This window comes from Pituophis catenifer, unplaced genomic scaffold, assembly GCF_029215685.1.
Source record: "Pituophis catenifer annectens isolate HBS135680 unplaced genomic scaffold, rPitCat1.0.hap2 SCAF_1, whole genome shotgun sequence".
NCBI lineage: Eukaryota > Metazoa > Chordata > Lepidosauria > Squamata > Colubridae > Pituophis > Pituophis catenifer.
In genome coordinates this window covers 315,558,871-315,584,040 of record NW_027256881.1, presented here as the reverse complement: position 1 = coordinate 315,584,040, position 25,170 = coordinate 315,558,871, and the positions used below count along the sequence as shown (strand labels likewise).

At 37.8% G+C, this 25,170-nt stretch overlaps 1 protein-coding gene across 1 annotated transcript in view; it reads right to left on the bottom strand.

Moving 5' to 3' along the window:
• KIF26A (kinesin family member 26A) overlaps positions 1-25,170 on the bottom strand; it is a 177,785-nt gene that overhangs the window by 5,707 nt on the left and 146,908 nt on the right. The window contains exons 6-12 of the mRNA XM_070931581.1: positions 16,973-17,179; positions 13,677-13,770; positions 11,493-11,755; positions 11,048-11,231; positions 8,329-8,488; positions 7,690-7,852; positions 2,661-5,973 (exon numbers count right to left, since the gene is read on the bottom strand). Coding sequence (XP_070787682.1) covers positions 2,661-5,973; positions 7,690-7,852; positions 8,329-8,488; positions 11,048-11,231; positions 11,493-11,755; positions 13,677-13,770; positions 16,973-17,179 — 4,384 coding nt within the window. The remainder of the gene's footprint in view (positions 1-2,660; positions 5,974-7,689; positions 7,853-8,328; positions 8,489-11,047; positions 11,232-11,492; positions 11,756-13,676; positions 13,771-16,972; positions 17,180-25,170) is intronic.

The window sequence follows — 25,170 nt, the reverse complement described above, 5'->3', positions numbered from 1 at the left end:
TTAATCCCAACTGAATTCAGACATATTTTTCAATAGGAATATACAATTAGTTTTCTTTCTTCCCAAACCTAGAACATTTGACTAAATTAAGAGTGGCAAAGCACTAAACACTCTAAAAGGTAAACTGTAATTTAACAGCAGAGGACTATTCCAATTGAGAAAAGAACCGTTTGTCATTTTAAAAAGAAATGCCTTATAAAGCATTTCCTGGGGCAAAACCAAATACAAATCCATCAACCGTAATACTCTTTCAATATGTGGGCAACTTTACACAGCTGTTAATATTGATTTGCAGGACAGACTTAGGAAGCTGATGTGCTATGAAAAGAGAACAGTTGCAAAGGCTGAAACGGGGTCTTTAAAACAATAGGTCACACAGTAAAATAAACTGGTTACCATGACTAGGAAGTACAATGTGATCACATCCTAGACCTGTGAGGAAATGGTACCCAAATATCATCTATGGTTTTTAAATTGGGACTGTATCCCTAATGGATAAGTTAGTCATTGTAACGTTCTCCTACCGGGGATGGTAGATTTCAGACTTATATTTAAAAAGTGGTGTTTTCCCTCTGACATTTGTGACAATAGTTTAACAATATTCATAGGGCTTTTTATTTGATAGTCGACGTTTTGTTTATTTCTCCCAGGATTAATGCAACATCCTTTAAGGTAAAGAGATGTCACATTGGCAAATGGACATTCCATGCCATCTTGATGGAGAATTCTATGCAGAGTTAATAAGCCTGAGATTTCAGTAGGTTGGGAAAATTTTAAAAGGTCTAGATCAGGGCCTCTAAACTCAAGGCCCAGGGGTGCTTAGATCTGGCCCGCAGGGGCTGCCCTGGAAATAGCGAAGGACTGGCCCACCCACAGTGCCTCAGCCAATGAAAATGGATTTGTGAGGGCCACATGTGCCCCCCCCGAGCTCTGTTTTCACTGGCAGAGGGTTTCAGGAGACCCACACAGCTGAAAACGGAACTTGTGAGGACCCCATGTGCCCCCCCGAGTTCCATTTTTGCTGGCAGAGGGTTGCAGGAGGCCATCAAAGCCGAAAACAGACCTTGGGAGCCCATTTTTGCTGGCAGAGTGCTCAGGCCACCATAGGTGCCCCCCCCAACACAAGTGACATCATGCTGGCTATGCCCATTCTGGCCACGCCCACCCCCAAAGTCAAACGCAATGCTGATGTGGCCCTCAATGAAATCGAGTTTGACACCCCTGGTCTAGATGCTGAAGAAAAGTCTAGCTGCTGAAGAAAACAAAACCTCTGGGAACTCCACTCTTACCTATGTGTTGCCTAAAGAAGGGAAGCTGAACTACTGTATGGATACTATGGAATGACCAGCTACTCTGGTCTCCTCTTTTTTTTAAAATTTAGGAAACTAAGCTATATTATTCCCAGTAGCTAGAATTGTCAGTTGTTTCACTCTTCCTTCCTCCTACCACTTTCTTTTCTCAGACTAGAGAAAACTGTTTTTCAAAAGTTGAAGAGCATGATAGTAAGCTCTTCAGTGAAAAGACATTTTTCTGGAATTATTATGCTGGTGAATCTCCAATCTATTTCTAATTTCAGTTGATCCTTAGCTTTGTAGATTATTAGTTCCATTAATCAGACATTTTAGAGCACTTTTTCCAAATTTCTTTATGTACTCATAATTTTCATTTGGGGACCTACCAATCAAAGATTTGTATGAGTATCTGCTAGAATTATACAATAACACTTTCAAATAAAGATATCTTTTCAAAACTTCTTTTTGTATTCTGTGGGTTGTGTTGTCTTCTGTGGGTCGTGGTAATCTGGTAGCTCATGATGGCAATTGGCTTAGCTGAGCTAAATATAGACTAGACAAAGCCATCCATGCCAAATTCAACACATCCATTCACAATCCTTTTTATTACCCTACATCAACATGCCCTTATTCATACTGTTCACCACCCAAGCATTATGTCTGTGTGTGTATAAACACATACACACACACACATACACAACTGTCCATCCTGCTTCATACCCTGTTCATTTGCAGCTATTCAGATGAATCTAACATGAGATAATAGAATATTTGTGGATAAGATGGGAGCTGTTATAACAGCGGACAGTATCTATTTTAAAGTAACTGCCTGCTTTTTTTCATGGATACTTCCCCAAAAATATTAGAATAAAGAATTACATGGGAAGGGCTGAGAAATTTAATTCTTTTTACCTCTTCTTCAGGGAAACATAAGCTGCCCTTGAAAACTTCAACCTCTCCCGTGTAATTTGTATGAAACAGAGAAAAATCTGCTAGCATCCCCATGGAGCAGCAGTCACACCTGCCCCATAATAAAACAACTGGTTCCAAATAGCCATTACTAGTTAACATGTATTTAGGGAGTTAAGTGACAGAATTTATTAATCAAAAAAGTAGTATTGAGGATCTGCCTCTTTCATTAAGCCATGCAGATTGATCATTTGCCTCTTAGGCTAAAGCTCAGGTGCCACTTACAAATTAAAAATCTGTCAGGTCTGAACATGCCTTCAGTTTCAAGGACTAACATGATGGCCTTTTCTCAGATACCTTATTCACTAATAGGTTGGTTTAAGGTTGTTGACAGACCTGCTGCAGACACAAATCAATAGAAATTCTAATATCAGGTTTTTGTAGTTATTGTATTTTTACCTGCTGATCTTTTCTTTGGGGATTTCAAACTTCTCATGCGACTTGGTGAAGACATCCCACTTTCGCTCATGGAATCATGTGCTGAAGAAGCACTGCCAGTGGCTTCACTGTCACGGATCATGCTTTCATAGCCACTGCTGCCACCACTATGATAAAAAAGAGCTGTCCTACCCATTGCAGGTGGTAGTTCCCCACTCAAGACACTACTGTTATCACTCCCATGCCCACTGCTGTAGCGCTGAGGTCTTCTTGGCGCAGTTATCTTACTGTATGGAGATGGCAGCATCTGGATCTGTGACTTCTCATCACTTAGATTAATTCCACTGTCATTGCCACTATCAGAGTCTGTCGAACCCCGGAAATGGCTCATCTTGCCTGAGCTTCCTGACGCTAGCTCATTAACACGACTATTGGCTGCCCTAATGGCCTGCTTAGTTCCCATAATTGTTCCTCGACCAGGTTTATTGTTTGTGCCTTGCATGGACTTTGGAGTTGTTTTCCCACTCAAAGGAATGCTAGAGTTCTTCCCAGTGGACTGAGCCAAAGACTTCACAGAGGAGCTGAGAGACTTGGATCCACTAGCTGAAAGGCTACGACTCTTATTCCCACTAACCACAGTTTTCTGGCTGGTAGCACTTTTCATCTGATTATTTTTGCAAGATACAGACATGGCACACGATGGAGGAGAGGTCAGGCCAGATGTATCAGGAGAAACTCCCAGTCTGGGGACTAGTCGGCCATTCCTGCCATTGCTAAGGCTGCCACCACCATTTTCCTTATTCAGATTAGTTTTTCCTCCCACAGATAGCAAGCTATCACATCTTTCAAGGGATGTGTGGCTCCCATAACGATGGGCACCTTCACTTTTTGATGCCTTGGCCTTTAAACTTGAAGTTGCTTTTGGCAAGGAATGGTCTCCTCTGAGGCTATATTTGCTACTGGCATTTTCAGCAGTACATAACCCGGTTCTCAGTCGTGAATCAATGTCATCCTCGTGTTTTACTGCAGCAGCCCTATTAGCTTCTAATCCTACACCTTTGGCTCCTCCATTTTTTTGCTCAAGACTGGATTTACGAACAGGAGGTGCTGGAGGTATTATGCCATTTGGCCTGGGTAACATACTCATCTTTTGCTGTGCATTCTTCTTTTTCAGGCTCCCAATGGCAAAAGCAGCTTCAGAATTCCCTCTGTGCATAGCTTCTGTAAAAGCACCACTGCTGTGTGACACAGGAACAACTCCTAGTGTAGTGGCTCCTCTTTTAAGCTGTGGAATTTTAGGAAAAGCTTCAGGTTTTTTAGCAACTCCACTAGAAGACTTGCAGCTCATTTCACAACCATCAACTACCCTTTGTGAACAGGCAAGTAATGTCTGGGATTTTAAAGCTTTAGTTGTGTTACCAAATTGTTGGGTAGATCTTGGTGGCTGCTTCTGTGTACAAAATGCCTGAGAATTTGAAGGTAACATATCTGTGGTATTAGTTTCCAGACGATTGTCTGTGCGAACCAACCAGGGATCGTCAAACATCACATGTGGCTTTTGCAGTTCTTTATCATAGAGAGTATTATTATGAGTCAAAGATGAGGTAGCTTTTGTTCTTCGGGGAAGACTGGAGTGTATAGTTTCAATCACTGGTGTGTTTTGAGAATTAGAAAGCTTAACCTTTGTGGTCTGATCATTGATGCAAAGAGTACTTCCAATCTGACACACTTTGGTTAAGTCATAGTTTTGAAGGCTTCTGTTGACTTCTGAGGCTGTTTTGCTTGAATTCATGCTCTCACTCTCTAATTCTGAAAAGCAAAAGCCGCTATCATTCAAGGTAGTTTTCAAGGGAAAAGAGATATTAGGAGAACCCAAAGTTAAAGGTTCCTCAGACTTGTGACAGCCATACGAGGGTTGCATAAGAAAACCATCACTGGGATGGGCTCCTTCACTTCCAATTGTACAGATACTGACTTCACTTAGCCATGAGCTGATCGAGGAACGTCTGCTGCTACTAGTGAAGGGTTCTTCAGAAAAGGGTACAACAATATCAATGTTGACACCTGTTGTACTTGTCTGAGAGGTATAAGCATCAAACTCATCATTTATACTGCTGATGATACTAACTGGCCTAGAACCAGAGGCAAGAGCCTGAAGAGAGCAGTCACTATTAAAGCTGATGATGCTAGAGGGTCTTCCATTGTCCATAATACCACTGATAGATAACTCCTCAACCACTGTAAAGACAAGCTCATCTTCACCATTGAGTTCCACAGGCTTCTGCAAAGTCACTGTTGTTGTCAGTATATCCCTGTCAAAGCATGGGCTTCGGAAAGATGATCGAAATCTATGTACTTCAATACCATCTGCCTGCTGTTCTGTGTCATTAGTTATGGTGTTATGTTCAGTTTCACTAGCCCCTTGTTTACTCATTCCCACAGGTGGAGTCCTGATGGAATTGTTGTGATCCACCTTTAGATATGCTTGTCTGCTTGTCACTAGACATTCCTGCTGCTGAGGTGGTGGAGGAGCAGGGCTGGGCAATGGTCTCTTCACATATGAAATTTTTTCTTTCACAACCATTTCAGCATCAGCTTGACTTGATTCATGAGTCTTTGCACAATTACTTGTTGACAATTGACAGGAATCAGTCACTACTTCATTATTCCCACTGAAATCTACTCTCTTGCTTTCAGGTTTTGATTGCAATTTGGCATGTTCTGTTTTTAAAGGAGATGCCTTCTTTTCAGGGCAAGTGATGTTGTGCTGGAAATAAGTGTTTTGTCCCTTTTTTGGAGTTCCTGTTTCTTGTGAAAATGGTTTTTTAAAGCCTCCAATAGGAGAAGATGGTTTGGATTTAGACTGCCCATTTTCTGTAGGCATGGGTACTGTGCTATTGGAAGCTACAGTGGTAATCTCTCCAACAGGAAACTTGACAGGTTCCTCACTTCCATCAATGCACTCCAATCTTTCCTGCAATTCTGCAAAGGTGTTACACTTAAAGTGATCTTTGTCAGAGCTTTTTGGAAGACCACAATTGTCCTTGTTTCTTTTTTTGTTCAGAGAAGGGATTATGGGGACAAATTCCGGCGGGCCTTCATTATCTGTCAACTCTCTGTCTGACAAAGCAGTACCATTGGAACCTACATAGATAACAGTGTCACAGGACTGCTCACTGCTTGAGGAATAATCATGTTCACTAGAAAGATTCAACACAGGAATGTCAGGATCGAGAGCTATAGTCCTTGGATGAAATGGTCTCAGATGAGGAGGTCGTCGTACGTGGCCTTCTTCACATGAACTTTCTCCTCCAGATGAGCTGGATGCATACTGCTGATTGCAAAAACATAAATAGCAGAGAAGGATTTTTAATATTAAATGTATTCACAAGAGGACAAATTATGAGTTACTTTCATGTCCTACAGAATAGTTTTTGGTATCTATTGGAATCATTCCAATAGAAGGCACTTATGATACATTTTTAGTGATAACTTCCAATTTTCAAAAGGCAAAAAAAGAATGATGTGGCAATTAAATAGCACAATCACGATGAAGGAACATTGATTGAATGGCCAAGTATGCAATATTTTGCATCGGGTGATAGGTTTTCATATAGCATGATTGCTTTAATGCTTACAGAATCTTGGTTTCAGTCCACATTTCACAATATGACTGTATTGTCATATGATCAGGAGTATCTGAAGCCTAACTACATCTGGCCGATGTTCAATTCATTCCAAGAGACTACAAATAGGTTCAGACTACAGGCAACCCTCATTTACCAATCACAAGTGGAATGCTAAGCAATGCAGTCATAAAGTGAAATGTCATATGAGTGTGCTCAACTTATGATATCAATTTTGACTGCCATTAAGTGAATCAGCACAATGCTGATTAACTGTAATGTCATGTGTTTGTGACTTACAACCTATTGCTGGCTTCCCCATTGACTTTGTTGCAAGCCAGATCTGAATGTCACAAATGATGGTCATATGACCATAGGATGCTGTAACTATAAATACTGTTGGCTGCCAAGTGATAAAATCACGATCACATGACTACATGGACACTGTGACAGCCACAACTTTGAGGGCAGGTTACAAGTTTCTTTTTTCAATGCTACCATAGCTTCAAATGGTCACTGAGCAAGATAAGTTCATAAGCAAGAATGGTCATAAGCAAGGAGAAACTGTATTGTGCAAACCAAGCCATTAATATTGGATTTCAGAAATCATATATACTTGGCTTAATACCCTAAGCCAATTTCCGAACAATGCATTCACTCTCATAGAAAAAAATTCAGAGAGACAGATAATAAAGGGAAATAGTTTAGTCACTGAATATTGAATATTTAGTCGTGATTCCAAATGATCCTTAGCAATGAATCAAAACATGAGTCAAACATAAGAGTCAAATTTAAAACTTGAATTGGCCTGTACTCCAAATACTAAATAAGGTCTGAAAAAGATCATGTAATGAGGTCAGGACAGGCAATCATTAGCTGTTAGTTGAAATGCATACCACTGTCCAGAAGTCAATGCAGATATTACTTACTTCCTGCTATTATCCATAATCTGAATATTTTGTGTGAAGGATTTTATTGTATTTGATAAAACTGGTTCTTTTAGTATGATTGTACATCATCCATCAGTACGTACCAGCTGGAAGTGGGGAACTCCAATAAAAGAATAGTGACTTGCTCAAATTAAATCACCATTATTTCCTAATTACCTGATTTGTCTCTCTGTGCCTATCTTTCAACCATTGAATTTAGGGCTGAATCTAATGAAATAGTCCAAAGTAGCTTCTCCAATTTATTATACTTTAAAATAACAATTTGAGCTGCATCATAGCAAGTAACAAAGATGATGATTAATGAACTTTTATGATCATGACTTTGGTAATACTTCTGCCAAATATTATCTCTGATACATGTCTAGGTCAAAAGCTAGCAAAACAAATTAACAGTAAAGGAATGCTATAATCCTCACTGTGATGAACAAAATTGTTTCCAAATTATAAAGTATTTATTTGCCTGCTCACACCAACCTTGGATTTCTTCTTCCTCATCCTGTGGATACGAGAGGCAAGTTGAAGTGTCATGAGACTTTCCGCATAACTTCCTGGAGAATCCGATATATGGGCTAGCATAGTTGTTCTGCAGTTGATGTTCCCAAGCGATTCTCTTAGCAGCATTGTCAGTTTGTTATCTCTATGAAGCATGCATAAACAGTGGTTTGAAATATTTCCATTTCTTGCCATTGTTTTTCCAAGCAGTCTATTTCTAAGTGATCACAACAGGTTTATGAATAAAAAGAAAATCTCAAATTCAAATGAAATTTTGTGATTTTTCAAAAAAGGGAACAGGCAAGCTAATTCTAATTCTACAAAACAAAAACCAGCTTGAGCTTTATTTTAAACTATTAACATTACACTAAGGAGAATGGAGAATTCTGCTCATTAGCCTTCTGATTGTTTTCAAAATAATCATTTTTCCCCCTAACCAAATAACTGAAGGAAATAGTTACATGTCTCTTACTCAGACAGCTGAATCATTTTGGGGTGCTCATAGGAGAAAAAAGAAGCAAAAATTGTAATGCGTCATTTGCCATTATATGACATATCTACAAGATAAATGCTAAGACTCTGAAAGACATGACTCTGTTACACACAGAGCAATTCACTTACTTGTATGGCACATGTTTGGCACCATTAATTAAGGCCAGAATGACACTGCCCAATGCAGACAGAGAGAGGCAGAAGGAACTTCCTCCATCCCGACTTTTGCTTAGCACTTTTTCACAACTTCCCAGGTCAATGAGATGTAAACGGCTGCGTCCACCTGACACTGAAAAGCCGTAGGAACACAGATATATATTAATTCAAGTCTGGGTAGGAAATCAAAAATAAAATGGAAGGAAATAAAATTCTGATGGAAACAAAAGATAAATGCTATTGCCTATTAAATGACTGCATGATAGACATAATCAAGCAAACCAATAACAATGTCCAACAATTCACTAAGAATCCTTTGAAACTCTTATTAATTTGTGAACTAATAGTTGCTTAGTTCTGACCATATTTTAGGATCAAATAAATGGGAACAAAATATTCTGAGTGTGTGTATATTTAAACAAGTGAACATTGCTCCTAGAAGCACGAAGCCGAGAGCACCAGCCTGAAGATGACGAATGAGACTTCGTCGAAACGTTGCCAAGAAACCTCCAATTTTATGCGGGAGAAAACCCCGAATAACCAAAGACCTACATACAAACACCCGCGAAAACCTCAGAAAACAAACAAGTGAAGATATATACTTTATGGTTTAGAGTAGGTGTTTTAAAACCAAACCAATCAGGGTGGATTTGATTTAAATCAAGTTGATTTAAATCAGGATTTAAATCAGGATTTAAATCACTAGTAAAAAGACTTGATTTAAATCAACTCAATTTATATCATAATCTTTAAAGAGCAACTTTCAACTTTGTCCCACAGCAGCTCCTCCTCTAACCTGCTATTGAATCACCGGCAGCCCCAATATTGCAGAATATACAGCCTCATGCTACATAACTAAGCTCCATTTCATGCTGAATAAACTAAACTATTAATGTATCTTAAATAGAAAACTATCTTTAGATGGATTTTTAGTCCAAAAGCATTTTATTAAAATAAATTTGATAAAAATCAAAAAAATCCAATTTAAATAAAAAAAATCAAATTTAAATTTAAAAAAAATTATTACTTTTAAAAATCATCAATTTTTTAAAAAAATATTTTTAAAAACTGTGTCCAATATTTTAATAAGAAATCAATAAAAATCATCAATTTTAATCCATCCTGAAACCAATGAAATTAACACAACATTAGGAAAGCATTTCTTGAATTCAAATGTTATTTTTAACTGTGCAGATCTCATCACTGAACTTAATACTTTGAACACTTCCACTTACAGGCAAGAAGCAATAGTCAACTTCGGATGACATAGCAATAACCTTGCAACAGACATTGATAAAACACGGTAACATTTCCTAAAAATTCCACTGGTCAGGAAGAAGTAACTACAGGTAATCTTTGACTTATAATCATCTGTTTAATGACCGTTCCAAGTTACAACGACTCTGAAAAAAGTGACTTTTGGCCATTTTTCACATGATTGTTGCAGCATCTCTATGATCATGTGATCAAAATTCGGATACTTGGCAACTGGCATGTATTTATGACAACTGCGCTGTCCTGGAATCATGTAACCATGATTTGTAAATTTCCCAGCCAGCTTCCCAAAAACCAAAGTCAAAGGTGAAAGCTGGGTTCGCTTAACCAACATGTGTTTCACTTAACAACTGCAGTAATTCACTTAACAACTGCGGCAAGAAAAGTCATAAAATGGGGCAAAGCCCACTTAACAACTCCTTTGCTTAAGAACAGAAATGTTGGGCTCAATTGTAGTTATAAATCAAGGACTACCTGTATCAGTTAGCTACCTACAGCTATCAACATCTAGCAATCATCTCATGCAGAAATATCTCTCCACTTGTGTAAGAAGCACACTTTTCTATTTACATTTTAAATCCCAATGGATTTAGCAGCTGGACTTTTTAACACACACAAAGGTATGCATATTCCAATTCTCATAGCTTTCTCTCTAGTTGTCCACTGACCATAATGGTTAAAATGGTAACATTAGAACCAAAAAGATCCTGAGTTCAACTGCCTACTCAGATATGAAGCTTCTTAAGTAAACTTACACTATTTATTTTATTAGATCATTTATCATTTATTGAAAGTCCATTCAAAGAGTGGTAAGGACAGCCGAGAAGATTATAGAAAGCTCGTTTCCTGTCATTTAGGATACTGCTTATAAGTGCTATGTGCTTAGAGCTCAAAGCATTGTTAGAGACCCGACACACCCACATTACGGTCTGTTTCTTTGCTCCCCTTTGGGAGGAGGTTTCAAAGTATTTCTAGCAGGACTTCCAGATTCTGTAACAGCTTTGTTCCCTATGCCATCCATCTTTCTCGCCAGGTACATGTATTGTATACATCCGAACTAGACTATGTTGTTTCTCTGTGTCATATAATGTATGTGGGTATATGCATAATTTTGTATTTATTTATTTATTTTGTCATGTTTATGTAGCATATATTGGAGGTGGTGACCCTTTGGGAGCTGTATGCAACAAAATTTCATTTTAATATATGCCAATAAGTGTACATTCAAAGTGACAATAAAGTTATTCTAAGTCTCTAAGTCTACGTCTCTACCGCATGCCAGGTTTTCAAATTAGATATTCCAAAAAGCAATCCATTTTAAAGCTTTCTTGGCTAATACAATCAGCTTCTGTGTTGATAAAAATCAATTGCATTTCTTTTCAAAAATCTATGCAAGAAGAAAGCCAAATCTACATACTTCCTCCTTTGCCACTCTTCTCCATACGATACTGATATATGTGAAGTGTGAAAAACATGTGTGAATTCCTCCGATCTTCTTCATCACATTCTGGTTTGCTAGTACTCCTGGCAGCCAGCGCTGCATCGAGGAAAAAAGCTGCTTTCTCTGCTGTTGGGGCCCTCAATTCACTTTGATTCTGAAGCTGGAATATAAACAAGAAAACAACTAATTAAGAAGAAGAGAATAATCCCTGCTTCCTGAACAGGGGAAGAAGCCACAAGGGTGCTAAAAGAAACAAATATGTATACTATGGGACTGGAGATTAAAAATGAAAAAGACAATTAAAATATATATTTTAAAACTGATTGGAATTGTTGACTGATGAAAGCATTTCAGGGGGGGGACCCCAAATGTCAGGAAAAAAGAAAAAAACAGGCTTCCCACCTGTCCTGAGATTTTATACCTGTGTTCCACATATTGGATCCTCTCTTAGGTAGACCCCTGGGGATTGTCCATCTTGAAGACTGCCAGTGGCTACTTCAGCTAACAAATCCTTAAGGTTTTCATCTTTACCACTGATCTCCACAGCAGATACTCGAATTGAGAAACGAGTCCCAGTCTTCTCCTTGCGCTCATTGATTAACTTGAAGAGCCATGAAATAGCACAAGGTACGATGCCAAGGCTCTGTGTGGAGTTATCTTCTCCAAACATTGTGTAGGATTTGCCTAAAATGGAAAGCAAATGGAAATGTAATTGGACCACTAAGCACATGACTTTAGTGTCAGAAAGTGTGGTAATTATCAGAGTTTTCTTATTCAGTAGAAGGAAGAATTCTCCTGTTCTCTTAAGAATCTGTTTTGCCATTTATGTTTTGAGAGGATTCACATGCACCACGTGGATGATTTATGAGTAATTAATAAACAGATGAACTTCTGGAAGAGCTGACTTTCTGGTGAAAGGAGGAGAATGAAAGACGCAATGGGACATGAATGTGAAAGGAATGAAGCCACTATCCACACCCACAGTGAATCTTTAACAGCAACAGAGTTGGAAGGGACCTTGGAGGTCATCTAGTCCAGCCCCCTGCTCACACAGGAGACCTGAACTGGGGATTCAAACCACCGAACTGCCGACCTTTCTGATCGACAAGCTCAATGTCTTAGCCACTGAGCCACCTAGTCATGCAGAGAATGGGCCTTGTCTTTCCTCAGACTACAAAAAGAAATGGAGGAAAGAAAAAAGGCTGCCTCATCTCCTCTCATTTTTCAACAAGTCTGTTCAGGCGGTCAAATAGCTACTGTCCCTAATACAGCCATCCTCTTCCTAAATATTCCGCTGAAGAATCACTCACAATTCCTGATATTTCAAGGAGAAACAAATTAATTCTTCACTCACTTGGGGGGAAAGGGTATTGCGTTTTTTAAAATGTCCTAGTTACTGGTAATACTTGTCATCTTAGGCTGATGAAGGCAAAGGATTTCTGGGGTCTTGTGGTGAACCCAAGGCTCTCTAGTTCTCATTTGGGACCTAATCAGTGAGAATAATTAGTAGATCTCATAGAATCACAGAATGTAAGGACTGGAGAACAACTGGAGATCTTCTAATCCAAGCCCCTGTGCAATTCAGCAATCCACTAGTAAAATGCCCCAAATCAGTCTTCCCTTCTTCAGGCTAAATGTATTCAAATCCTCCAATAATTCTTGGTTAATTTTTCTTCACCTCTTCCCATTGGTTGTTCTCCTCTGGACACCAGTTTATCAAAAGTCTTTCCTGAAATATGACATCCAGAACTGCACAATATTCATGTGATTAACCAATGTAAAATAAATAAGACCAATGATTTATCTTGATCCCAGAATTACACTTCTATTAATGTAGCATAGCATTTAAATCACATTCGATTTCTGCCACTCAAATGCTTTGAGTTTGTATTGGAGCCTCGTGATGGATACTCCTCCCCACATTGGCAGAGTATGTTTTTACAACTTCTCCCCTATCCTAGTTCACCTCTTACAGTTATCCAAAAAAGCTAGGATTTCATCTTAAGACATGTGGAAATATTTATTCAATTCTGAAGTTGAATTTTCCATATATGAAAATTCCAGCAATCTCGATGGTGATTTTCTAACTGAGGAGTAAAAATGGACTATAAGTAGCTAACATTTGGCTTCTAGAAACAAAATACCCTCTTCATACAAACCTTCAGATTATAACCAATGGCACACACCTTAATTGACAATGGGAGAGAACAAATGCAAAAAGTAGCTTTTACATATTTCATTATTAATCCATCGGTACTTAATTAATTTTTCCATTCTTTGTAACTTTGTAACCAATTAATTTCTGCAAGCTCTTTGCTCTCTTTGAATTATGAGACACTTCTCTCTGAAAAAATCTGCACATAGCTAGATAGATGCACATAGCTACTTTTTACTTTTTATCCAATGTTTTTTTTTTAAAGAAAGACAAGAAAGAATGCACAGAACTTAAAGTCCCAGTGTAGAAATAAAGCAGAAGAAGTTTGCATAACTAATTAAAAAGAAATTCTAATCTATTCATGTAGTCCAGGTTTATTGTTCCAAGAACTGACAGCATGTAATTACCAGGTTGACATAGTAATTAACTGTAATGAATTTGGGAGCTCACCAAGCTTGACATGGCCAAAGCAAAAGATGCAACCATCTGCACCATTCACGACAGACTGGATTACTTCTGCTACTGTTCCAGAGCATACCTCAGCCTAGTAAAGAAGTTGGAAGTCAGTTAATAAGCACGGACTCGGATGCATTGTATTGTTATTTTTACATGAAAATGGTTCTTTAAAAAATGTAGTTGCACATTTCGCAGCATTAGTCACACTATTTTAGTCTCTACATTCCATTTTTTTCTAATTAAATCTATTACATAAACCCAAAACGATTTCCTATTCCACTAAAGAGGGTGCCATGGCATGTCAATTCCATGAACTCAGTTACAAAGGAAATGCTAACCAGCAAACATAGAATTAATATAATATCTCATCATCCATTTTTTTTTTTAATACTAGCAGACTATGTACTGAGGGTAAAGGTTCGTTCTCCGAGCTTGTGGGTTCAGTTTCTGAACGTTTCTTTACCAGGCTAGGTAACATCTTCAGTGGAGTTTAGGGGATGTCAGTGTCAGACCTGTCATAAGACCCTCACTGGACACACCCACTCCTAAGCCCTTATAAAAAGAACACTGACACTGACATCCCATAAACTCAGCTGAAGATGTTACCTAGCCTGGTAACGAAACATTCAGAAACCAACCCACAAGCCCGGAGAACGAACCTTTACCTTCATCCTACACCTGAGCTACAGATATTCACCACTATAGCAAAGACTATGCACTGCCAAGGATGCTTAGGAGAAGGAAGCACCCTCAAACAAATGAATTTCATTTCACCCCAAATGAAAAATTTTGGAACTTTTCTGTTTTAATCTTAATGATGACAACCCCATCTCCTGGAATGCACACAGACACAAAGGGCATGCTTTTAAGTCTCATCTGTGTGCTGCGAAAAGGAAGAGAACTGTTGTTCAATGGGGAGAAAACAGATTTATTTTTATCAAATGGAATGGAACCATACAGGAAATCTAAATTACACACACATGTTCTGTTACTCCTGTTGAGTTTCAGATTCATGTGTCATCTCCTGCCAGCTTTATGTTTTCTTTACTGGCCAGGGAGCCATTCAGGACAGCAACCGTCTGCTATACCATATGTATTTGGCCTGGTTCTCGTCAGACAAACACCAGCTCCTGGTGTTAAACCTATGCTTCATTGCCATTTTTCTCCTGACAACCATAATTACAGCCAACGGTTACATCACTAATATACTGTAAATTTAAGGTTAACCAAGTTGCCACATAAACTAACTTTAGCTCCTCATTTCAGATAAATATTGTGATAAATGTCAACTATCTCGACTCATAAAGACAATGTGCAAATTAGCAGCAAGCCCACATTTCAAATTTTGAACAAGTACCACAGATTTGTTAATTTTATATCACACTCAAATCATAAAGGTAAAGGTAAAGGTTCCCCTCGCACATATGTGCTAGTCGTTCCCGACTCTAGGGGGCAGTACTCATCTCCGTTTCAAAGCCGAAGAGCCCGCACTGTCTGAAGACATCTCCGTGGTCATGTGGCCGGCATGACTAAATGCCAAAAGCGCACAGAACGTTGTTACCTTCCCACCAAAAGTGGTTCCTATTTTTCTACTTGCATTTTTTATGTGTTTTCAAACTGCTAGGTTGGCAGAAGCTGCGACAAGTAATAGGAGCTCACCCCATTACGCAGCACTAGGGATTCGAACCACTGAACTGCCAACCTTTCAATCAACAAGCTCAGCAACTAAGCCACTGAGCCACTGCGTCCCTTACACTCAAATCATAGGCAGCTCTAATTCTTAACCAAAATCATGGCTACTTGAAAAATGCAAGAGAAATTCATGCTACAACAGAAAGAAAAGGGAGCCATAAAACCCACTGACACCTTACCCTATGTTAGAAATATAACATGCTACTGGAATATTTCATCTAACTAAATAAACTGACAAGATACATTTACATACCAGACTTAATTGTATTACTGAACTAACTTATTTTCTGAATTTCCACAATATACTGTACTATATTCTAATCAAGCAGTCTAGGATTATGCAAGATGCCAAGCCACCGAAAAGCTTAATCAAGGTTAGTATATGATGTTAATGCAGACTTCTCCCATTGTTTCTGCTTAACCCACCAGAACTAACACAGAAGGTATGCTCCAGGTCCCTTCCATTGACCATGCCATCAGAATTGGGGGGAGGGGGAGAGGGGAGAAGAGGGGATCCACAATGGTTGAAGGAGAACAGTCTTTCTAATTCTGTTCCTTCTTTGTTTTAATTTCCATGAATTGGAATATGTTGATAGAGCAAGCAACAAACCCACTGTCAGTTCTACTTTCAAGAGCAGGTTATTTTCAATCTTCTAATTGTCTCCAATGGGACACTAACTTGTTTATTACAAAAATTCTACAAAAACGATTAGAAAATCCTTCTAATGAAGGGTCTCAGGACATCTTCTAAGGCCTTTTTTTTGTATGGATATGCAGTATAATTCTTCCAATGCATATGCATAAGACTGCAGGGAGAGTCTTTTTAAATATGGGCCATTGTTCTACAGTCATACCTCATCTCAAAAGTTGGCAATGATAGGCAGCCATTTTTTAGGGAGGACAGTTGGCTATAACATATTTTCTCAAAGAGACATGTGTCTATATTTTCTCAAAAACAATATGAAAACCATTGCAGCATTCCAGATTTTTCCAGTTCTATGGGCTAGGGCTGGACTGTCAAACTCATGTCGTCATGGCGGCATCACGTGATGTATTGGAACTTTTCCCCCCTTTGCTAAACCGGGCGTGGGCATGGCCAGCGCATGATGCATCTGGCCCATGGGCTGCGAGTTTGACAGCCCTGGGCTAGGGATTATGGAAACTGAAGCCAACATACTTCGGAAAAACTACACTATCCATTTTATTCCATCCTTCCACAATCAACAAAATATTTGATGATCTCTCATAATGATACAGATAAGCCCAAACCTATAAATGTTATGCTACAACCAGACTAAAAAGGGATACTATGGAAGTCACAAGTTGTATGTATATGTTGCTTTAAACCACACAAGAAAGATAGTAGGAATATAATCACTGAACAGAATTACCTCTACAGATATTGCTTCTTAATTTCACATCTGGGCTAAATTAAAACAGCGTGAGGCCTTGCAAACTGACTATTAATTAGCATGCCTTCCCAGTAATTAAACCAACTAATTCAAAGGGAAAAAAATACTGTAAAAGAACTCTCTCGCCAGAATTAAATGCCATGGCAGCAACTCAAATTATCAGCTTTATATGCTCAGTTTTGGTACCTGGGATGCATCCTGGGGGAACACTGCATCGAAAGCAAACATCTTTGGGACAGCCACAGCTCCTCTTCGGTGACTTGCATTACAGCCACTTGTAGATGGATCATAAAGTGTGATCTGCTTTTTTCGTGAATCTACCTTCAGAAATGACATAGATTCCGATGTGTTGGGTGTTCCTTGCGATGGGCAAATTCTCACCATCACCTTCACCTAAAAATCATTTTAAAAAATATAGATTTTAGTCCAGTTACAAGTAAATAATAACATTATTATTATTGGTTAATCTTTAGTGAGATTCACAGCCTTTGAGGCTGGTTAATAGCTCAGCAGCTCGAGTTCTAACCAAGGACCTAGGAACTGTTAAGGTATCATCGGAGGATGTAAACTGTTCCGAGGATACCTTAACAGTTCCTAGGTTATTCCTAGGTTATAAAAAAACATCATCATCATCATCATCATCATCATCATCATGATTATGATTATGATTATGATTATTATGATTATGATGATTATGATTATGATGATTATGATGATGATGATGATGATTATTATTATTATTATTATTATTATTATTATTATTATTATTATTATTATTATTATTATTATTATTTCAATCTATATGCCACCTTTCTCCGGAGACTCAGGATGCTATACCTCAAATCCTTGCTTTACAGTGCCTATACAGCTCTGAATGAGACTATGTGTCCATCTAGTTATCTACTGAACTGTATATATTAGCTGACAGAGGATTTCATACAAGAATCTTTCTAAGTTCTTTCTGATTTTGACCTTTCATATGCACAGCATGTCTTCTTCCCCTGAGTTACAGCCTGCATCTTAAACTTGAATTAATTAGCCTGCTGGGAAAAAAATATGATTGGTCATATAATTTGAAACACAGTTTTCCCACAAAATCTTTACATATTCTACTGCTTGCATCCATGTAGGTGCTTATTACGCAGTGAGCTTCCACACATCATGCTCAGAATATTGTACAATAATGTACAAAGGAGAAATAAAAAGGCCAAAAGTAGGTAGCCTTATGCAGTTGTGTTTTACTTAGTCTAAAACTTACAGAGGAATTTGCTATTATAAGTATGTAATGACAGCTGCTGTCTTCAATGAATGTAAAGAGGGAAAAGACAAATTCATGAAAGATAGTTCTACCAGCGATAATGAATCATAAGAGCTAAATGTGACCTCCATGTTCAAGGCAGTATATCAATAAATATTAATTGCACTGCAATGCCAGCATTATGTAATATTTAATATATAGGATTTGGGTGAGAAAAACTCAGATTCAACTTCTATTCAATTACAGAGCTGAATGACAGACTTTAGGTGAGTCATTTCTCTCAGTCAGAAAGAGAAACCCTCTCTCTGTTCCAATTTACTATTTTACTTTATTTATACTTCTGATAAAAAGAATATATATATGCACAAATACTGCATACTATATATTCTAGCCAAAAATATGCTGGATTAATTAAAACTTGTTAAAGATAGAAACAGATTTCTAAAAAAAAAAGCACCACTTCAGAGTGCTTTGCCATCTCTAAATACCGTATTTTCCGGAGTATAAGACGCACCTTTTTACCACCCCCCCAAAAGGGAGGTAAATGTATGTAGCCCTGCCCACCTACTGGCCCCCACCCTTTGGCCTCTGCCTCGCAGCAGTTACCTCCTTGCAAGCAAACAGCAAGAAAAAACAGCCCCTTTCAACTTCAGCATAGGTTAATTAGCACAAGTTGATTAGATCGGCCTCCCGACGCTCAGCTGATTTGCGCAGGGCTCTCCTGCTTGCTGCAAAGAGTGCTGGAGCAGATTAATTTCCCCTAGCTATGCTGAAAAAACAAAACTGAAAGTAAAGCAGACTCTTTGCTGCAACGTGACAAAATGAGGCAGAGAGAGATTTCTTCTTCTTTTTCCTCACCAAAAAGGGTAGGTGCAAATAATGGGAAATTTAGGGCAAAACAGGAGAGTTCAAGATTTTAAAACACAAAAGAAATAAAGCTCTATTTAACTAGGGAATTGTAATAATTGAGATACTATTAATTGTATATTGTGTTGAAAGCAGAAATGGTTAAGTTGTGGTTTCAAGGAATATATGGGGAAAATTATTTGGTTTATTATTATTGGTAAATATAATTAATTGATTTGTAAGAAATTGCATTGCATGGAAATAAATGGAATATTCATGTTCATATTGATTAATATACAAAAAAGAGAGTTATATAACTAATTGATTTATATAAAAATGTTGAATTTGTATTAAACAACTGTAATATTACATAATTAACCAATGTGAGGATGGATATAAAAATAGATGACAATGGGAAGGGGTATAATATAGAATATAAGGGAGAAATTGAATTTGATTAAGATTAGAGATGAGAATGAAGGGTAATATTGGTTTTTTTAAAAAAATAGATGAGGAATAAATATGGCAAAAAGGAAATATAGAAATTGTAAATTTAATTGAAATGACTAAACACTGTTTAAATTTGTGAACCAGCCAAATACTCTGTTCAAAGAAAATACATTGTATGTTTGTATGTGTGTTTGTCTTAAAAAAAAAAAAAAACTTTTTTTAAAAAAACAACCAAAAACAATAGGTGCGTCTTATACTCCGAAAAATACGGTATATTATATATTTACCTGTCCTATGAAATATTTCCCAATGTGCAGATCGGAACATTATTTTTACGGAAAACATCACGGTTAATTATCTACTGAAATATTTTTGGCTAAAAACACTTCACTACCAGGAATACAATATTCATCAAACATGTTAGCTTTGGAAAGTCACTATCTTTTTTTTTTTTTTTTAGCATTTAGGTTTATTTCCCTGTTCCATCTTTCCCACCATCTAAATGTGATATGAATATGACAAGACAGTCCTAGAAAATAACTGAACCTTAAAATAAAATAAGCAATTGCTTCAAAGCGAAAGTAAGTATTGTAGGTGACACATTCGAGACTACTTTCCAATAAAAGCTGCATGAAGCTACTACCAGTTTGTTAGAGAGGTTCCTTCGACCTTGAGAATGTTGCCAAGGGGCCAAGTAAGTAACATTTTCTGTAAATAAATATACAAAGAGGATATCAATTCAAAAAATGCACTGAAGTATAAGGAACTGTAGCTATGCATATTCTCTGTTTATATTTGATAGCTGGCATTTATCACTGCTACAACAATGCTCACTTCAGTCATCATGATTTTACCCTGACTGACCTTAGGAGAATGTTAGATGTCAACAGCAGAACAAACTGATCTTCCAATTCAACTGAGATTATAAAAAACGGTGAACCAAAACTGACTTTCTTAGCAACTAGAATCTAACAAATTGTCTCAATCAGCTATGGTCTTCAGTTATGCTACATGAAGAATGTCAGACTCATAGCATTTATGTCCCATGGTTTATCTAGGAAACAAGAAAAGACTTTTCCAACTCAATTAAATGTTTTTGAGACATATTGGCAGGCTTGAAAAATTACAGTATCCAAAAGAGCAAAAGTCAGAAATGGAAAGAAAACAAGAACTATATCCTGACTGCAAAATTTGAATCAGGACCTGACAGGAATTTCCCACAGAAATAAGTAGACTATGCCAATTCCTCTGATTATACAATGAGAAAGAACACTGTTTTATCATAATTCTAATGGATGGGGCTCGCAACTTGGGCATCCTCCTGGATGCACAGCTGTCTTAAGAAGAGCACATGACGGCCGTGGCTAGGGGGGCTTTTTATCAGGTCCGCCTGATTTGCCAGTTGCGTTCCTTTCTGGATCGGGACTCCTTACGCAGAGTCACTCAGGCACTTGTCACTTCCTGCCTGGACTACTGCAATGCTCTCTACATGGGGTTCCCTTGAGGAGTACCCAGAGGCTCCAACTGGTGCAGAATGCGGCCGCACGGGGGATTATGGGAGCGAGGGGGCGCTCCCATGTGACACCTCTCCTGCGCGAGCTGCATTGGCTTCCAGTGGTCTTCCGGGTGCGCTTCAAGGTGTTGGTTACCACTTTTAAAGCACTCCATGGCATAGGACTTGGGTATTTGCGGGACCACCTTCTGCCGCCGATAGCCTCCCACCGACCAGTACGCTCCCACAGAGAGGAACTCCTCAGGGTGCCGTCAGCCAGGCAATGTTGGCTGGCGACCCCCAGGGGGACGGCCTTCTCTGTGGCAGCTCCTGCCCTCTGTAACGATTTGCCCCCAGAGATACGAGTGATCCCAGACCTCCAGACTTTTTGTTGGGCCCTTTAGCCGGGCTGGCCTGATTTTATATTGGTTTTTAAAATTGATACTGATTTTAATTGAAATGTTTTTAAATTATGGGCCAAACTTTATTTAATTATTTTAAAACTATTTTAACTTTTGTGTACAAATGTTTTATTTCTGGCTGTTCACTGCCCTGAGTCCGAAAGGAGAAGGGCGGTATAGAAATTTAAATAATAAATAAATAATAAATAAATAAATAAATAAATAAATAAATAAATAAATAAATAAATAAATGTGAGAAAGGAAGAGACCAAGACGGAAACAGAAAGTGATTGAGTCTGATGTTCAATACAGTTAATGGCTCTACAACAAACAGATTGACAATATTAAATATTGTAAAATATTCTAGCCCTGCTTCAGATATCAGAGGAACAATTTCCCCTGTATTTATGTTATCAGTTAGCCATGGTCATATTACAACCCAAAGATTAAGACATATTCTTCTCTCCAAATCCAATCAGTTCTCTGTTGTATCTCAAACAAGGACCAGAAAAGAAGAAAGAAAATTTTCTCCAAATAGCATGTTCCATGTATTTGTGGATCAAATACCTGGCATCTCTCTTTGTTTTAATTCCCTACCCCACATCTGGAGGCAGATGTGAGGTCATCATCAGATGGAGCTTTTAAAGTAGGTAACCCTGAAAGGAGGAGGAGGAGGCTGGAGATCAAAGGGAGATCTCAAAGGAAAAAACAGTTTTTTTAAACCCCACAGGCCAATAACTAGATACTGATGAAAATCCTTCAATCACTATTCACCATTCATTGCTTTAGGGTTGAAAGTGCTTCCCTGAAGGTCACAACCTACCCAATCACCCAACAGCAAGAAAGAAAAACCTCAGACTGGAGTACATAAGGCTATTGCCATGCTCTTATGTGGAGCAAAGAAAATAAAAGTTATAGATGCCAAACCAGTGGCACAAAACTAGAAATTTCAAGGAAGAAAAAGGAAGATGTATAAGACACTAATTTACATAATTCATTGCAAGCCAATATTTCTCCCACAGATATGCAATCTCATTTGTGCACACTGAAAGCTACACAAATTTCAAAGTATGAATACACCAGACCTGAGATGTATTCTTTTTTTTTTGTTTAGTTAATTATTTATAATTAATAAATCTTAATTATAATAAAGTTAATTTTGTATTTCTCCATTGCAGTGGCAATGGATGACCTCATTTTAAGAGAAAAGCACTGTGGATTTTGTACAAAAATGCAGAGATATGTCTTAAAAACCTTAGAATTTGTATACCTCTTGTACAAAGTTGATCTACTCATGCAGATAAAGATACAAAGTTCCTCATATGGATCGTTTCACACTAAATGTGTAAGCACACACAATTTGAATATTAAAAAATTCTTCTATTTACTAGAAATTAACAATATCTTCTTTGAACCAGTGGTGAGTTTCAAAAAATTTTACTACCAGTTCTGTGGGTGTGGCTTAATAGGAGTGGTATGGCTTGGTGGCAGGGGAAGGATACTGTAAAATTTCCATTCCGTCCCCATTCCAGGGAAAGGTTACTGCAAAATCCCCATTTCTTCCCTATAAAGTGGGACTTGGGAGGCAGAGAATAGATAGGGGTGAGGCCAGTCAGAATTTTTACTATCGATTCTCCAAACTACTCAAAATTTCCGCTACCAGTTGTCTAGAACTGGTCAGAACCTGCTGAAACCCACCTGTGCCTTGAACTTACCTCTGCCACTATAACATCTGACCAAGTTTAGGAGATTTCAATATATATATATATATATATATATATATATATATATATATATATATATATATATATATATATATATATATATATATATATATATGTATGTATAAATATCTATTTTCTCATCCATCTTTTATTCCATAATGGTTAAACAGCATTTAAGTGAAAGTATCATAAAGGAGGAGCTGCTGTTGAGAGCTTACTTCTTTAAAATTATTGCTTTAGAAGGTGAGAAGCTATGTTTCATATACACTATAAAATCTTATGGCAGGTTGTTCTAGCAAATCAATCCATTGCAATATCGGCAACCCCTACTCCCAATGAGGAATATCACACTGAAACTAGATGACTATGCAGTAACAACAGAGATGGATCTGACTATGAACAAATTCACCATACTCCCACCACCTCTCTGATTGAGGAATAGCAATAGTGCTGCAATATTTTTCAGGATCAGACTCAATAAATTTAGTAAGAGTTAAAGGTTTAAATATATCTCCTTTTATTTACAATAGGCATTCTATATTCACTGAATATTCATAGGTAGAAGCAAGTAAATGGGGGCAAACAGCTCCTTATATATACAATGGGTGGAGCTAGATGTGGGAGTGGTGAATCATGAATACATTAAGAAGTGAAGAATAAGTTAACCCCTGATACCCCGTTCATATATTATTTACACATTATAGAATAAGGCATTTACATCTGACAAATAGCATTTACACTTACTGCATATCCTGTCTTGTAGCATTATATAGCACTCTGGGCAGTTTACAATATTTTTGCATGTTGCCACCAACAATCTGGGTTCTTAATTTACTGACTTTGGAAGGATAGAAGGCTGAGTCAATCTTGAGCCAGTTAGGATCAAACTCCAGGCTGTGGGCAAAGTTTGCCTGCAATGTTACACTTTTAACCACTGTGCCACCAGGGCTCTGAGAAAGACTAAGGGGAGCCCTGAATTTCAGAAAATGAACAGAACAGATAAAACAGACAGATTTCATTAATGAAAGCAAGACTTGTGATGCCCTACTATAAATCCCCTACAGTTTTGTACACCTTCCTAAAATCTGCCAGAAGCATAAGACTCTGAAAACTGCCGACTGATGGTCTCCCAGGGCCCCTGGATATATTAAAGACATCCCTTGAAACCAGAGAGTCAGAACAAGCTTGTATATACCCCCTTTAAACAATATTTGGAAAAAGTGGAGACTATTTTCCTACAGGAGATATGGTAGTAGGATATTTCCCTCCTCCCCTCTTTTTAGATCTTTCCTCACATACGCTTCCACCAGTGAAATTAGATTTGCATAAAACAGCAAGTCAATAATATCAACTTTTATTTCAGTTGTCATAAAGGGAACTATACAAACAAGGGATTGATCTGGTAACAATCACGTCCAGCAAATATGGTAGTTGGCCTTTGGGCCAACTCTTGGTATTGATATTTATTTCTCTGTTGGCAAGAATCTAAACCTGCAGTTTTAAGATTTGGTCCTCTCTGCAAACTGTTTTGAAAAGAGATGCCAATTGCTGTCAAATGCAGATACTTTACTGACTGGAAACTTTAATGCCAGAATTAATAAAGACATTAACAGTTACATCAGGAAGACATAAGTCATCCCAGAAGATGAATATTATCTGCCTTGGTTCTCCATGGATAAAGTGTAAAACAAACAAGGGTTGCTTTATTGAATTGGTCTTTAGATTTGGGTTCTATAGTCCTCATGGTACCAAAACAGCAATTTTCAATAAAGGAGAATTTATGTAGCCCATAGCAAACAAAAAGCCCTAAGAAGATCTTCCAAAAATGCACTGAATTTATCATGACAGAGATCTCCCAAACACATGCTGAGAACAGCATCAGTATATACAATGAGGAGTATCCAGATATTTGAATGTAAGTTTCATTTCCATGAAAGCTCAAACTCTGATAAACTGAGCTTAAGTTCTCAAGGAAAAAAACATACACGTTTGTAAATGTTGGAGGTCTTCCTAAAATAGATGCCCTCAGTTGGTAAAACCTCACAGTGACCGTTAAGGGATGGGAGAGTATAGGGTTTATCTCCTCCTAATCTGGTGGGTTCTATGTCTTTTTAAATGACTTTAATATAGTTTTCTTCTGTTTTGTTACAAGGTAGAGAACAATATGACAGACTTATATTTCAAGTTGTTGGTTATGTTAACTGCATGATCAT